General features: G+C 38.9%; 1 protein-coding gene across 1 annotated transcript in view; it reads right to left on the bottom strand.

Annotated features, from left to right (window-relative positions):
- The window catches only part of LOC112688659 (G1/S-specific cyclin-D2-like), a 63,632-nt gene that overhangs the window by 31,094 nt on the left and 14,858 nt on the right, over nucleotides 1–17,680 (bottom strand). The window contains exon 2 of the mRNA XM_025561966.1: nucleotides 7,455–7,670. Within this exon, the coding sequence (XP_025417751.1) occupies nucleotides 7,455–7,670 (216 nt within the window). The remainder of the gene's footprint in view (nucleotides 1–7,454; nucleotides 7,671–17,680) is intronic.

Below are 17,680 nucleotides of genomic sequence, written 5' to 3'. Positions count from 1 at the left end.
AATGTGTGCGTGCTCGTAATAAAATCAAATTTCAAATATTTTAAAGAACTTCCCCGACGTAAACACCAATCTTAAATTACATTTCTGAAACGCTTACTGTACCGTATTGTGTACGATATGCCCAATATTCGTAGGCAGGACAGATTTTACAGAATAGGCAAAAGAAAAGAGCGCTGTTATTATTATTTCTATTATTATTATTATTATTATTATTATTATTATTATTATTATTACTATGATTATTATTATTATTATTATATTCGTAAGTCTTGTCGAACGCACGTCGACAAAGGAAAAATAATAATGTTCGTAAGTGTGCGAGCTCCGACCAGAATCCTGTTGCCAATGCACTATACACACATAACATATACACTCACTGTATATTATACATAGTATTTGTAATGAATGAAAGCCGAAAAAACGATAAATACACGGGTTTTATGTGACACATTTATTTATTTTCTTTGCCTTCTCCGACCGGGCGTTGCACACACGGAGACCCCATGGGATTTTGTTTTTACAGACGAACAGACATCGTCCGGAAACATGAATGGTCCCCAAACGGGAACATTTACGCGAAAACGTTACACACACCATTCATTAAATATGATCTACACGCGATACACGCACGCACGCGCATCACAACGAATGTAACACGCACATGGGTTACCCGAACGTGTACCTGTACAAGACATACATACACGCGCATTGCGTAAGAATGTCATGTTCCGTATTCAAAGCGCGTTCTGTGTCTTTCCGAATCACACATTTATAACGCTGGAATGGAATAAAAAAAAAAAAAATACAAATTTTTACCATATGCTATACGTGAAACACACAACAATCGCTCGTCGTTGTGAAATCACAAGTTTCTCTAACAGGGGGGTTTCCACAAGTACAGTAATCGTGCTTGAACTTTTTTCTGGAACTCGTACAGGGTGGTCTTTTTAACGCGGAACGATTTGATGCCGCGATTATAACAAAATATTTTTATCCAGGTTAGGTTAGCGCCAGCGAATGGTGCACTAATGACGAGAAAAATTACAAGCGCGACGAATCGAAGAAATACAAATAAATAAATAAAACTCGTGATGTTCGAGTGGCCAACCGAGATCAGCACAAACGTACTAGTAAGCATTAATTAAAGCGACTGATTTAACGTGTTAATTTTTTTTTTTTTTTTTTTTTGTCAACGAATGCGATCCACGCGACGACAATAATCGAAAATCGAGAGGCTCGAGGCCGGGATTCGGAATAAATTATGCGCGTGAAAAAGCCGTGCCGGGAACGTTTTCGATCTACCCACACCGTTCGTGTTGCACGAACAATACGCGAAAACCACTTCGGTGGCGGTGAGAAGTAACAAGACACTAGTCGTGTTGGCCCGTGAAAACGTTTCGGAGACGTCGTCGAAAACGAAGACACGCTGCACCACATAGACGCGCGACCGTGCTAACGAGACCCGCGGACTCCATATATCCTCTACACTCCCTCCGGTCGAGACGCGTTTCACTGTCAGAATCACACGACTCGCGTGCATCAGGCAGCGCCGTAATCATCATTACGCGTTACAACTCGCAGGACCCGGTTACGTATCAATTTACAACGGCGGCGGATATTAATGCGATTTAAAGCGCGCGCGGTACGATTACGCTGCTGCGGTCCTCCCCCCCCCCCCCCCACCCCCAACCAGTAACGCCCACCGTGAAAAGAAACGGAAAACAAACAGCCTCTCGTCTTGTGGATCACGCCGCGCTATAGGCGAGACGACGAGGTGGCACAAGAGATGATATTATTACGCGGGCAACGGCGGCACCGAGCACGGTAATAATAACCCTGCGCGCCCGGTGTGTCCGAATCGATAAAAACCGTACGTAAATATTATACGTGCGCGCATACATTATATTCAATACTCGTACACGACGAGAAGAGGCTTATTGAAAGAGAAAAAAAAAAAAAAAAAAACAAAGTGGCGCGAACGCATTATCACGATTTCCTTACGAGGCGGCGTCTAAGTACATATTACGGTAATAATAATAATAATAATAATAATAACAATGCACGCGGCAAGCGTATTATTACACATACGCGCACGCATGCACACAATACCGACGGCGACGGGTCAAGAAATAATGATTTCAATAACAAACGAGCGGCGCGTCGACGACGGACGGTGTGAACTACATAATATCATTACAATAACGATTTCGTGGTGTACATGGTGTAATGAGTACGGTAAAATACTTCTCTCGGGGTGCGAACGGGGTGGAGAAATTTTTTCGGGCAAGTCTTTGCGCGTGGACTCGTCCATGGTGCACGCATAATGGTAATAATAACAAACGACACTGTCAATACGTGTGCGTACGCACACCGCAGGGCATAGCGAGGATAATATAATATTCCATCGACGCCCGACCAACAACACATACGCGCGCGTGCACGCACGCGACGACGCAATCCTTTCTCCGGTCGAACACGCCGTCGTATTATAATTCGACTTCATCACGTCGTCGTCGGTCCGATTCGAAAACAAAAACGAAAAAATAAACAGTAAAAATTCCGAACCGATCCTTTCGCGGCAGAAACATGACCATGAGCCCTGGCATCCGGTCGTCGTCGATGCATTCGAAAAACAACTTCGTCTGCGCGCCACACGCTGACGGTCGGACATAAAAGTGAACAATTATTATTGGTACGCGTACGGGTGAGCGTTCGTTGTGTACGACGACGAAACGGACACACGGAAATCGATCGGACGGACGAAAGTTTTCGTTTCGAAAGACCATACCGTTTATAAGGACATAATCACCAGTACGGCGGGGAGGGATCATTTTGGGGATTCGTTCTCCGAAAACCTTTCACGAGTCTGGCGATCGCGGAACTGTTCATTAAACACAATTCACCGTTGTCGTACGGATGTCGGGAAAAGCGCGAAACGTGGAAAAAAGGAAAAAACGTGAAACATTTTAACTGTTCAGAATTCGTATTGAAACGGCGAAGAAACTCCAGGAAGATTTGTTCGAGAAAGCTACGATGATGTCGAGATCAACGAGAAAACGTATTTTTCGTTTTCGACCGACTTCTTGATTGGCACGACGAACACGTTTTGTTTTTTTATTCCGTCGGCGTCGAAATCGATTAGTTCACCGTAGCGAGTGACAACAATATAGTGTTCTGGAATTATTGTTGAGTGCGCACGAAGGGAGGTTAGAGTTTTTCCAAGTACAATTGTTGATTGACGACACACGGTCGTTCGATATAATACGCATCCGCGATGAACGTCGACTTTACGGGCACGGAGGTGAGAGACGCGGCGCTTCACCCTCAAAAAACCGATTCGTTTCGTGTACACATTACGCGCGGTTTTATTTCCATTACGCCCTCGTCGTACACAGCGCACGACTGGTGCCCGACCACGTAGTATCTTTTCATAATAATTACTGTCGCCTTTTGTTCGACGGAATCCTCCCACGACGCGACGACACGCGGTAAACACTATTTCGGTTTTTCGGCCGTTCTCGTTTCGGTCGTTATACACGCGCAACGCAATCGTTTCTTCAGACTCGTGTCACACACTCACACTCTGGTCCGATTTCACCCAATCTTTCTTTCCATTTCTCTGGGTCGCGCGCACACGCGAGCGCAACGCAACCCATTGTGATCCTCAGCGCAGCGCGCCCGAATCACGAAGGACACAAACACGAACGTGGACGCGGGAGAGGAGAGAGAGTGAGAAAAAACTGGACAATGTTTCCTGTGCCGCCCGGCAAGTGGCGTGTACCACACGCCGCCACCGCCCTTTTATTAGCATAACTTCTTTACGGCGTATTCCACACTCTCATGACAACGGTAATCGACGGCGGCGGAGGCGATGGTAACACCATTCTTTGTCGATGGAATAATTTATTCGGGTACGTTTTTGATTCGTATACGTATATTATTTTTTTTTTTATTATTTTTTTGTCGCTCGATTTCGTGTGTGTGGCGGCGGCGTCTAATCGGGCACGCTCGCGCTGCAGAAGATTTACCGGTCTTCTTTGCCCCGCCCGCCGTTAATTATTCCCCCGAAACGTACCAACATCAAGCGTGTGCACCGGAGAGCAGACAGAAAGAATTTGTATTATTCAGTTCGTTCTATTTTTCGTTTTTCTATTTTTTCATTTTTCTTTCTTTCGATCGATATTTTGTATTTTTCTACGTGAAGAGATCTTCCCGTGCGCTAACGGTGTCCCGTTTGTACAACAGTACGCACAATAAACACGCACGCACGCAACTGCGCCAGAAAAAATAATACGATACGCGCGAAAACAAAAGGGGAAAAAAATACCGCAGCGTACCAAGTCGTTTTGTCGGTCGGACGAATGCCCACATATTATACACGTTATACGTAGCGTTTCGCTCGCGTTGGATTAGCTCGCCGCACAACGATATTAATTCCCTCGGGTACCTGTATATACCTTTCTGCCGCGTCAAGAGATCTTATTTCGTCGCCCAAAATTACGTCTCTCTTCCCACTACCTTCTCACGACCCTCTTCTTCTCAGCCTCGTGCTGTTTTTTTATATTTTTTTTATTTTTTAACGCACGCAGATCGCGTTTTCAGTATTTCAGAGACTCGCGCGGTATATATCTAACATCAATTCAGCGCCAACTGCATGGCGGCGAGGTATTTATTGGAAAGCTATGTACACGATGACGAAACAATAGCGATAAACATTGTTTCGAAAACGAAAAAAAACTAACTATAATAAGTAATATATGTATAATATATAGACGGAAATGGAACTGAGACATGGGTAATCGTCGCCAGACTGGTTTTTTTTTCTATTACAACATCAAAACCTATGTACGCGGACTGCAACAGACATCCAGTACGAACATATAACCTAGACACGCGGTAGCGTGTCAAACCAAGTTCTAGCTAAGAGAACTGGTGAGCAGCACCACCGTGTGTACATGAACCATTTGGAGCCACTTTCGACCACTTCATAACTCAAAAACTATTCCACATAAACATGTCAAATTTGGCTTATATATTGAGACTTACGAGATGCATATGTGCTCCAAATTTCATAAACACACCTCAAACCGTTATTTGGATAAAACGTCTCAAAATCGTCATTTTTATCACTGACTGACCTATAGATCAAAATTGTAGCCCAGTTCCAGATCACCTAGGAAGTTCAAATTTGGCATACAGATAGGTAGTTAGGTTAGGTTAGGTAAACAAAGGAAAAAATCAGAAACTTGTAAATTTTTATAATTTTATTATAATTTTTTTAATTAATTGATTTTTTTTTTAATTTTTCAATTATTTGATCTATTATATTACATTTTTCAATTAATTAATTAAGTGCCTCTAAATTAATGTATGTAATGTAATGTTGACTAATATAGTTTCGCTAACCTTTCCCGTATCGCCGCGCCAAAAATATGTCCAGTCGATATTGGCGACCCATAAGCAGCAACATAGTTTTTTTTCAATTTTCTATGTATGTAATTAATATTAATTTTTATAAAAATTACAATTAAAATAATTAAATAATTTATCATACAATGATGAATCACCCACCCACCAGTAGAAATTATAGTAAATAAAATGATGATGATTAAAAATATACTCAAAAAGAGATAAAATAATTTTATATTTTATACTCAATATAGAACAGAAAATATTTTATAACAAATGTTATTAATGGTTTTAACTGAATTATAGTATATAGTAATAAACTTTATTTATAGAATAGGTCATGGTAAATTATTGTTATCGACGACAATCGACAACGAAGTTGTTTCAGGGGAAAAATTAATAACCAGTACTAAAAATAAACAAAAAAATAAAAAACAATTATATTGTTAAATAATCTATATATATATATATATATTATTATATTTCAAAACATAGATAATGTTCTCATCGTCAGTTAAAATAATGAATCGTCAAAATGAACACAATATTTGTCGTGGAGTAGCGGGGTGGGGAGCGGTGCGATATAAACCACAGAACATAAAATAAAATCTTGACGCGAACGTGCACTTTGGAAATATTTTTATTATGAATTAGTAGCTATTAATAATTTACAAACAAAAAGTAATGATATCCCACCAAAAACATGCATGTATAATGAGAGCCAAGTTCAATACTATAATATATGCCTTGGTTGTTAACTTCAACGACAAAAGTGAGATCTAAATGGGTGCCAAGTTCAATGGTCAGTCCTGAAATTTATTCATAACAATGTAAAATATAATTTCTTCTTATAACTTAGAATAACATATTGAAGTTTAAGGTCCGACTTGGCTACGAATTATATTATAGCCTTCACAAATTCTAAAGCTGTGAGTTCTTATTTTATTCTTCCGAAAATCATCTTCACTCTTCCATTACTATTTTAATAGATACTTAATAATAATTCGTATATGAAAACTAGCCAAGTCAGATCTTAAGCTTCAATATGTTATCCTAAGTTAACAGAAGAAATGATATTTTATGTTGTTACAAAATATTATATGTTATTATAAATTAATTTCAGGACTGATCATTGAACTTGGCACCCATTTAGATTTCACTTTTTTTGTCGTTAAGTTAACAGCCAATGCATATATTATAGAATTGAACTTGGCTCTCATTTTACATATATGTTTTTGGTAAGATATGTTTATCACGACGCAGTTCTTAGATTTTTATTACAGGATCGACGCAAACATTAATAGATACACTCACTGCAATTCGTACAAATGGTGTGCAGGTATATTATGACGTATGTTTAAACGTTTGAATTGAATCGACGATTTACTTAACAATAATAATAATAGTAATAATAATAATGGGAATAAAAGTAAATTCTTAAATAAAATGAAAAAAAACCAACAAAAACTTATTCAATGAAGTATGTATTTCATTATTCGTAATACCTATCTATTATGTTGTTGTACGAACATTGAAATGAATGAATTTACATGGTTTTCTGCAAATAACAAACATCGAATTCGAGATCATAACAATGCGTTAAATAAACGTGAGACAACATACAATCAAAGCATTTAATTAATAATAAAAATGAGTTGTAAGTTTTAAGTGAATTTTGCAAGATTGATCATGAGATGTATATAAATTAAAAACAACTACAAGTAGATACTTTCGAAATCAGATGTTCAGAAAAGTGCATGACGTAAAAACAAAACACTACTTTGCGTTTAGCAAGAAAAACCAGTATTAAGAGTCAATCGTACACACAGACACTACACGCGCGCGCGCAATGTCTGCGCGCAGAAGACGATGCTAAAACAATAGATTGTTTGCCATTGTCCAATGTACCATGTGCAGATAAAACTTCGAGAAAATGGTTTCTCGCGAGTCTAATCCAAAGACCGTCTCGTGTCAATCGAACTCGATATGATATAATTACCACAGATGAATAAATAGGCAATAATAACGTTTGTTAAGCGACTTACCAACAAGTCTTCAGAAGTAATAGTGTTATCCGTGTACATGACCAAAAGGTCTACGGAGAGGCAGTCGGATTCTCGAAGTTTAGAACTGACCAACAGGCAAGTAGTGCCCAGCAGCTGTAGGTGATTTTTGTTGATCGGATTTACCGACAGGAACCTGTCCAAATAGTTGACGGCCAATGGAAAAATGTCTTCTTGGCACTTTTGCTCTTCGCAAACCTGCGCAACAAAAATAACACACTCAACGTCAGACAAGAAATCCAACTATATACAATTAAACACAATATATGTATATATACACACTGGTGGGGGAATAGGGGCAAGATTTAACGTGTAGGTCTTACGATTCAAGTTGGTTTCCGGAATAAATGAGAGCTATTATTGTGTTTCGTTAAAACGTATAACGAAAATCAATAAAAAATAATCTTAACTCAATGTAATGAACTTCTATTTGAAATCGCGAGGAAACAAACACACCTATGTATTTGTAATATTTTAATATTTTTTCTATCGCCGTGTTATCGAAGTATATTATAATTTGTAAATCTTGTTGTTGAAAGTTAATGAAACGGTTAAACCCGGTCATTAGTACAAACGTTTATCACATTTATGGACCGGAAACAATATTGATAAACACAAAAAGTTCATCATGTCGGTCAGATAACCGCGGTTGTGTGCCGAATCGCGTGACCCTACGAACTCTTCACATTTATGTTACACGCGTATGCAACCAATTTAAATCGAATTTCAATAGAAATCTGCTTTTATTTCAAAGAAAAAGAAACAAGAAATAAAGAAATTGAAATATTCGCATCGTATTCCTACGCTGTAATGTAGATACGGTATTGTAATAGTATGTGCGCGGCACGCACAACCCGTATCGGAGGCGTAGGGTATTGATCTAATAACGATCAACGAGAGATTATAACAAAATGTTATAACAAAACCTTATGGGCCACACGACGCGTTCTGGCCGGATCCGGAGAACAAAATTTTGCCACACCGGATAACTCGTGTTTGACCACATACTACGATGCGGTACTGCCGTATGCAGCAGAATGAAAATATCATAAAATTAACTACAAATAATTAAAATCAACATTCATTTACAAAAAATAGTTACTATATTCCCCGATAGTCCCAAATCGTAAGGTCACTAAGTCAGTGTATTTTATAATTTAGTTAAGTACAGTCGATTATACATATTTCAATCGCGTGATAATATACTTTTGAAAATATTATGCGCTCCTGAAGCAGCCAGTGAACTAGATGAACCAATTATTCATACACCTAAAGTAAGAAAATATTGGGTTTATCCCGGACTAATTCAAAAAAATAAGAGGAAGACAAGAAAAAACAAGAAGAAGAAGTCAAGAAATAATTATTTTTCAATTATTTTAAAATATTCAACAATAACCGAAAAGTTTCATGAATACTACTTGAAATAATCAATAACATCATAAGCTGTTAAATATTTTAAGTCCTTATTTGACAAAGCAGGAGACAAATATGAGGAGTGCAATAAATACAAAACTAAGACAATGGTAACGATAAGGTTAAAGAAACAAAGTTTTGATTAACAAAATATTAAACATTTATTTGTCGACAAAATATTACACGAAGTTAAATGACAACCAACGTAAATGAAACAAAAAAGTTTAAAAATTATTAATTTTAAAATAAAAATAATATAATAATATAAAATAATATATTTTACTTAAAAAAGTGCTAAAATAATTTTGAATTATTTAAAAAATTACCTACAATTATATTCTGGTATTTGAAAATCAAATAAACATTTAACCTGCTTTGCTGTTTGAAAATGATATACAAATTTAAAATTTAAATTTAAATAGTTAATTTTTTGTAAATGGTTGTGTAATTGAATAAAAAAAAAAATAAAAAATAAATACAATTTTAATTTGAACGGTATTGATTAGGGGAGCTAGGAGATAAAGGATTCGAATTTTGATTATTATTCGGAGATTCTAATGGTTGTGTGTAAGTGTGTGATTGATTTGAATTACGTGACATGATGTTAGATCGATGTTGCAGATATTTAAAATGTGGCAAAGTTTAATCAAAATTTTGACCGAAGAATTAGAAAGTGTAGAATACGAGTGAGTAGTAGTACGAGGAATATAATTTGGATAACTTGGAATATTTAGTATTTGATTTTGCATAGGTACAAGAGAAATTGAGGGGTTGTGAGAATACAATGCGTTGTTTTAATTTAAATAGAGCCAAGAATAAACTAAACTGTCATTTGACAAATGCATTTAATTTTACTTCTTTCGTACTTTAGCGTGAGGGAAAGTTCATTGCAATCACTACTCATAGTTTCGCCAATAGAGTTCCACGCCAAAGCTCTGAAATGCTTGGTAATCTTTATCACCGATAAGCATGGTTTTGATTCAATTTCAATAATTAATTTTTCTCAATCGAACCATATTTAAAAAATACAAATTATTTTCATTTTATTCGCAAATTTAGAAGTTTACCGCATATGGGGCACCACCATGCGGCCGAACGACACTGGAATAATGTGTCGTGCGGCCCAAAATCAAATTTGTTTACGAATAATAATGTAATTCGAAATAAATTCCACCGGATCGGGTAATAACGCGCCCGGATAACACTTACGCACACGTAAAGTTTTTACGGCGCTCCGGTCAATTATTACACGCATAGGATAATACGAAAATATTCCTACGAAACTATCTGGTTTTCATTATTTTATTTTTTTTTCGAACCGGTGTCATGTCGCCTTAAGTCAAATCGTCGCTGCGACGAGTAATTACAGGGTGTCAAAGTCGAGAGACCTGGTGGTTGTACACGAAACGCGCGTGGTGATCCTGCAGCCTACCCGGTATCAACACCACGCACCGCAGTTGGAAAAATTAGTAACAAGGAACGACGACGTGAACGGACACAGCCTACCTATATTAATAAATGTAATACATCGTCTCCCCCGTGTTTTGATTCACGTTTCTTGCGGTCTTATTGTTACGGATAATGCCGACGGCGGACGGAGACGGACAACGGTGTTCACACGCGTGCGCGCGGCAAACACGGTGTATACACGTATAAACAATAAACGTTACGCGGTATGTACGGGGACGACTATCGCGGGTGGGCATAGAGTAGGCACTCGACACTACTACTATTGCATCAGCAGCAGCACAAGCAGCACTCCACATAGGCGTGCACACCGGTGTTGTTGTTGTCTCGGTCGCCGAGTGAAATGATCATTAATGGGGTAAATAAAATAAAAATAATTTTTACGACAACCATGGGAAGAAACCGGTGGCGGCGGCGGCCGGTTTTTGTGTATACAATACGGTTTCCGGGGAGAGCCTCCGACAGGACTCGTTTTGTTGTTCGGGATTCCTGGGAAGGCTGCGCTGCACACACGTCGCGCTCCGAACGGGACAAGTGGCGGCGGCATTTTCGGACATTTCCTTTGGTTAGCACGTGATATATGCGTCCGGTCGCCACTGCCGACGGGACACGAAATACTCACCAGCAGAGTGCCGCCCGAAACACGTGTGGCGGCGGCGGCGGCCGGCCGAAGAAATTAATTAAGAAATTACCAAAGACTTTAAATAATGTTTATACGTGGGAATGCGGTACGAGTATATGTATACGTGTATACGCAAATGCGTGTACGACGATAACGACTACTATATTATAAATACGGTGTATACATATAACTGCACCACTGATGGAATGTGCCTCCAGGTACAGCTGAGGCCAAACGGCCGGCCGACCGAAAACTATTTATCCGAATCCTAATCGTGCGAGGGATGATGATATACATAGTGTGTATAATAACGTTTCTACGCGCTGCGGTGTTTCCCGACGTGAAGATGCCGCAGTCAATTACTATACCCAAGGGATATACAACGAAGACCATTGATTTTTAGCTCCGAGGTGAGAGATTTTATTGCGAGATTGATGAGCACGTATATCTCTCTGTGTGCACGTATACACAACACTGTCGGATAAAATGCGGTTGTGGGTGGAGCTAGGTCGGTGGTGGCGGTGGCCGAGGTACGTACCACTAACCGGGTTGTTGTCAGTGAGAGACGAGGGGCCGGTACGCCGACAATGGACGTTGGAATGTTGTTAAACCCGAAACGCATGTACTCGTAATTGAAGGATAGGATTTTCGGGTTGTTTTTTTTTATTTTTTCTATATACATATATATATATATATATATGTATTTGTCCGTTCCATTTAATGGCGCCCACGGTGGGGAATAATAAATTAGAAAATTAAAAAGCGACGACTTTTATATGAAATAGAATTTTAATCACTGCCGCCGCCGCAATAGCAACCGCCGATAGTGGTATAATGGAGTGGACCAGTGTAACAAATGAACATTCGTGTATTGTGTGATGTACATTTATATATACATGGCATGTACGCAGCGTTGGTATGGAAGCAATCGAGACCAAACGTTGTTTTCGAACACCGTACGGGAAATATACATTTTGATTTCCTGCGGGAGGAGATGCGGTTACGCAATGCTTATCCGTATATGAAGCACTCCCGTGAATAACGTTGGTTTTCCTGCAGAACGATTTGCGAGTATGAACTGTTTTTGTTTATTTATTTTACCGTACACGATTCGAAAATATAAACAAACACGCTACTCGCGTACAAATGACAAGTGATTTAACAACAAATGTTACTCAACGATCCATGACGACGACAAGAGAACGCTACTTAAACGTCAGAGGTACACTTGAAAATTAAATTAAAATCGAATATTTTGCATAAATTACTGGCACACGGTCCTACGTAGCCGGAGATCTTGTGTAACTGGCACGTTGCCGCCACCGAGTGCATATATTAAGAACATTTCATCCGATCAAAATTTATCGCGCCCATTCGATGAAACTATAGGTACCTTAAACGTCGAAAACGTTTACTATGAGAGAGAAAAAAAAAATAGAAAAAATGTACAACATGTTGATTCCTTAAAATAATAAAACGTACCAACGAATTCACTGGTCGACTGGTTATCGAGATAGAACAGGAAAAAAAAAATTACAAATAAAATACACACCAAATGTAACCGGCGACATTGTCTGTACACACCAAAAAAGTGCGCGCGTGTATGACGCAAAAAAATTTCGTCGGTTCGACCTTGTCTATGCGCGTGGACATTTTGCACGGCTGTACGTAGCCAAGGTCTGCATAATGTGCGTTCGGATATTTATCCTGAGGAGGGATAAGCACACATTTCCGTGGAGGGGTTTCGCGAAATACGGCTTGTCATCAAATTAAAACACATGTGCCGTATATAATAGAGGTTTATGCTATTTTTTGCGTATTCTATAGGGAGCACCATTGTTCAGTTATGCGTCGTGTACATCGTAAAGTAATTTACAATTTTCTTTTCAATTTTTCAGCTAACGAATATTTTGTTAACTCCAACGCTAAGGCGAACGAGCTTTCCCTGGAACGTACGCGAACGGAAGTCGATTTCTTTTTGAAAAAAACCACGAAGTCGAACTACACGTATTTTGATTTGACATTCAGCTTCGACAACGACGGACATTTTTAGAATACATTATATTTTTCTACAGCCGCCCAAGAGAGAGAGAGAGAGAGAGAGAGAGAGAAATATAAAGAGAGAAAAATATATACATATATATATATATATATATATATATATATATAAAGAGAAAGAGGGAAGTATAAGAAGTGACGGAGTGAGAGGGTTAAAGAAAAAATCGTAAAAAAGACGTTTTACGCGGCAGTGGCGGCGGCGGCGTAACCGTCTCGACTAGAGGAGAAAATTGCTGTCGTTCGGTGTATAACACGCGCGTAACGTATGCCACGATCGTTAATAAATAATAATAAAATATATCGAGTGACCGTAACCCCCCTTCCTCGATCCGCTACCCGCCTACCCCGTGTTCCATTGGACGACGACGGCGAAGAAATAAATAATATATTATACGAAAATGTATGTATATACAGTGGACGTCCGAAGAACACACATAATGTATATGAATTGCACAAGCAAAGTGCGATAGTCGAATACCGATTTTACCCAAGGATAAGTAGTACGTATTATCCTCTCGTAACGCACACACACACACACATACACGGTGCAACTATATGGTTAATCTATATATTGTACGTCCCTAAAGGCATGTTTCGGATAAAAAAAAAAAAATGCATAAAAAATGTTATTATAAATTAGGTAATAATAAGTAAACGCGTTGTTTCGAAAACTCGAGCAGAGAGCGGTCCATCAACCACCACCAGCACCGGCGATGGATTTAAACACATATCGTTTAATAATATTTAGAAGATTCAGAAATAGCTATCGATTTGGTTTTCGTTGATTTTTTTTTTCTCCTCATCAGCCTTGAGCCCATTAGTCATGTACTGCGTGCGAATAATAACAGGTGTCAATAACTCGTTGTCGGTCGGCCGGGATCGTCAATCGTCTGGTAAGTCCACAACGGCGAGCCCGGCAGCAGCGGCCCAACACGTATATTATCGGGACGAAAAAAAATAAATTTGACATCGTTATCGCGCGGGAATAAGTTTTTAACGGGTAACGTTTATGAAATATACGAATATGAACGTCGACGAGAAGTCACCATAAAACCGTCATCGACTCCAAAACGTTAAATGCAACAAAAAAAAAAAAAAAAGATAGACGGAACATTGCCTGATGTTTAAGACGTATTTTGAACCGCAGTAACTCTACGAATATAGATTACAATGAAAAAACAATCATGTGAATATCTCTGTTTAACCGGTGTATCGCGGTAAAAACAAATTTCATCGATTGCGCCATTGAGACACGTTGTATTGTCAGCACGCCGAAAACATTTAGAATGACATTCGAAAATTATAGTTTTTTTTTTTTTTTTGGTAATGTACACGAGTGAACGATTGTCCGGAAATAAACGGAAAAAAATAACCGGACTGTTCGAACGTGGTACCGCCGTAAGTATAGCGAGCAAAACAATCGCCCTGCAGACGACCCGGACGGGGGTCACGTGTACGAAAGCGCCAACAGAAACGTCGCGTACAAGCGGTTCAGTCGATCCGTAACGGGAGTCGAACGTAAAGCCAATTATTATCGTTCGAGCACAAAGCGAAAACATAAAAATGAGAAAGGAAGAAAAAAAAAGATTCGCTGTTTTTACACACGGTAAACACATACGACGACGCCGACTGAAAGTGTTCCGTTATTGTTTGTGTAGCGCAAAACGAACAGATCGACGTTTTTCTTGTGGGTGTGCGCGCGAAACAATAAAATGCATTTTCCAGGGCATACGTCAGCGTGATTAGTCGGAACAGTGGACCGTCGTGTTTGCATTATAATAATAAGCGTCGTGAACGGTTAGTTTTTTTTTTTTTTAATTTTTTTTTTCGCGTTCGAATTCTTTAATACTGCGGCGATTGTGTTCGACGCGATTTTTAAACACCAACGCGAATTTTTGTGACGTATACGCCCACTCACGCGCGTACGCACAGCAAACGCACATTTACGCGCAATAACGACCAATGTCTTTGATCAATAATTATGCGATACGTACAACATACGCACGCACGCACATACACACACACACACACACACACACACACACACACACACACAGCATAGAAATATTTTGATAACCACGAATTCGATGTCAATAATAATCGTAGTAGTAGTAATAAAATGCTCGGATGTAGAAAAATAACGAGACGACGAGAAACGGCTTTACGACTTTGATATTATAATTAAGCGCTATTAATGCCGCATTGTCGTCGATAGCAGTGGAATTATCGTCCGTAGAGCGGAGAGGATATGTTCGAGACCGAAAAACGTTCACATAATATATTGTAAATGGAGAAATTCGGCGGCGGCCTTCGCGTAGTTGTTACCAAACGACGACGAAAACCGGTCGTTTACTCTGTTTTTTTAAACTAATATTTATGGGATAACATTGACACGTGCAACTTCGCGGATTTATTGCAACGAGCCGATTCAAATACCTCCCTCCCCCACCATATCCATTAAAATGCGCGATTCGGCTGCACGTCGTTATGGATATGGTCGACAACGTGAAATATCAACCGAAAATTAGGTATTCCGACACGTCCCACATTATACGAGTTGAAAAACGCACGATCCCGAAAAAAGAAATAACAACTAATACATTCCGGGAAGTGTACAACCGCTGAAAAAAATTGAATTATGTTTCAAACAGCTGAAACGGTCGTAAACATATTATATCATATATTAACAGTGTCCACTGCGTTGCCTATGCACTGTACCATCGCAGTGAAACGTTATTGATTAGCCACGAATGAGTTAAAAACAAAACTGATAAAAAAAAAATTAAAATAAAAAAAAAATGTTTAATCATCATGAACGATATTGTTTTGCTTTCATTGAATAATGTCATGTTTACATTGACTCGGTAAATATAAGAGAATGACGGACTGAAAACGGTGACTATATTATATCGAACAAGGAAAGCCAATAACAAAACTAATGCTCTTTTCTCGAATGCACCGGACTACACAGGTCACCGAATCGACTCCAATAGCGCGTTTATCGTTGCGCAAAATATTTGACACGTGTACACGTGTCAATGATATAGTTTCTAAATAAAAAAGTTCTCGTTTGAAAATACGGATCATCCCCCCACTCCGTATTATTATTATACGTATTATATTATGCTGTTCGAATTGGAAAATCAAATTATTTAATACGGCTGCAATTCGAATAGTTCATATAATTGTTTATGTTTTAACAAGGACGTTATTATTATTTCCAAGTCGAAGAATACTATTTCGTAGAGGAATAAACCGTCGCATAAAATTTTAAGATCATGTGTACTTACATATAAACATTATTCTATACCGATCTCGGTCACACGAGACCACCGCCAACGACAAGTGCACAATCACTGCGCGTACACGCATATCATACCGTCGCCTATTAAACCTTAGTCGACAGCGACCAACCAATGTACAATAAAAACACACATATTCGCTACACCTGTAAATAAGTACACGCGTACGCATACAAATCACGTTTTAAACGAATATTATCGCGGCGCAATAACAGCCTAACAGTCTTCGGACCCGGATGACGACCGTAAAGCTTTTTACACCGTAAGCGCAACTAGGGAGAACATTGGAGGACTTGACTCCCATTAATATTTTTATAGCGCTCTCAGATTAAAAACCATGAATCTCAGAATTTCGCGTTTGTGAGATGAAATCTTATGGTCTATGTCCGTAAGCTCAATGCACGAATCAAAATACTTATTAAGTTGTTGTTCAGTGTATTTACGACGGTTTGCCTAGGAATATCAAAATTTGGTTTACAAAATCTCGCTTTTTCATCTTCTTACTAAAATTTGAACTAAACCTATTATAATAGTGACAAAGCTGCATGTAAATCAGTTAATGGGGTATAGGGGGCGCAGTCCCAGTAAGACTGTGTTATCATGATACTTACAGCTCTCCTACCTCTAAAAGATCCAGTCCCGTCCATGTTGTACACGCAAGTCAGGTACAGTATATTCTTTTTGCGTTGATACACATTTTTCACTCGTACCACAAACTACACCGTTATGTTTTACGAACAGTGCACACGAATTTCACTGGGTTAAAAATATGGTGCGTGGACAAGAGATATTTACATTGTTTTCGAAAATCCGACACACGCGATTTATAATCCAGTGCCAACCGAATCCGACCACATGGATCTGCAATACGGTCAAACAATCGGATTTTTTTTTACCTACCGCGTAGTATATTAAATATTTAGTTGTTAGGAAACACGCGAAAGATTTTCGCACAACAAAATATCCTTGTTTGGGTTTGACGCGCACTTATATAATAGATGCACAAGAAATTATCATAAAAAGAAAAAACCGGTACAACGCGATTGAAAATATGGAAGAAAAAATACATGAACGTTATTATCAATGAAACGTAGCGTAGCCCATGGATGGGTTTGTGGGAAAAAAAACCGATTTCTGGCCGTATCGAAAAATCTTAGCGAAGATCTCTCGCGACAGACGATACACCACACCACGTCTGTGTATACCGCAGCGATAATCGAAATCTCGATCTTACGCCGCACTTCACTGCGGTGGCCCCCACGGTACGACGGCGGTGGCGCGAAAGAGTATACATAAAAAAATTTGTTTAATATATCGTCCGATGCCGCCATAGTAAACCGAACGAC

The sequence above is a fragment of the Sipha flava genome, unplaced genomic scaffold (genome assembly GCF_003268045.1).
Source record: "Sipha flava isolate LNK unplaced genomic scaffold, YSA_version1 3_pilon_pilon, whole genome shotgun sequence".
Lineage (NCBI taxonomy): Eukaryota > Metazoa > Arthropoda > Insecta > Hemiptera > Aphididae > Sipha > Sipha flava.
Note: the sequence above shows the minus strand (reverse complement) of the source record. Positions and strands in the feature narration are given on the sequence as shown.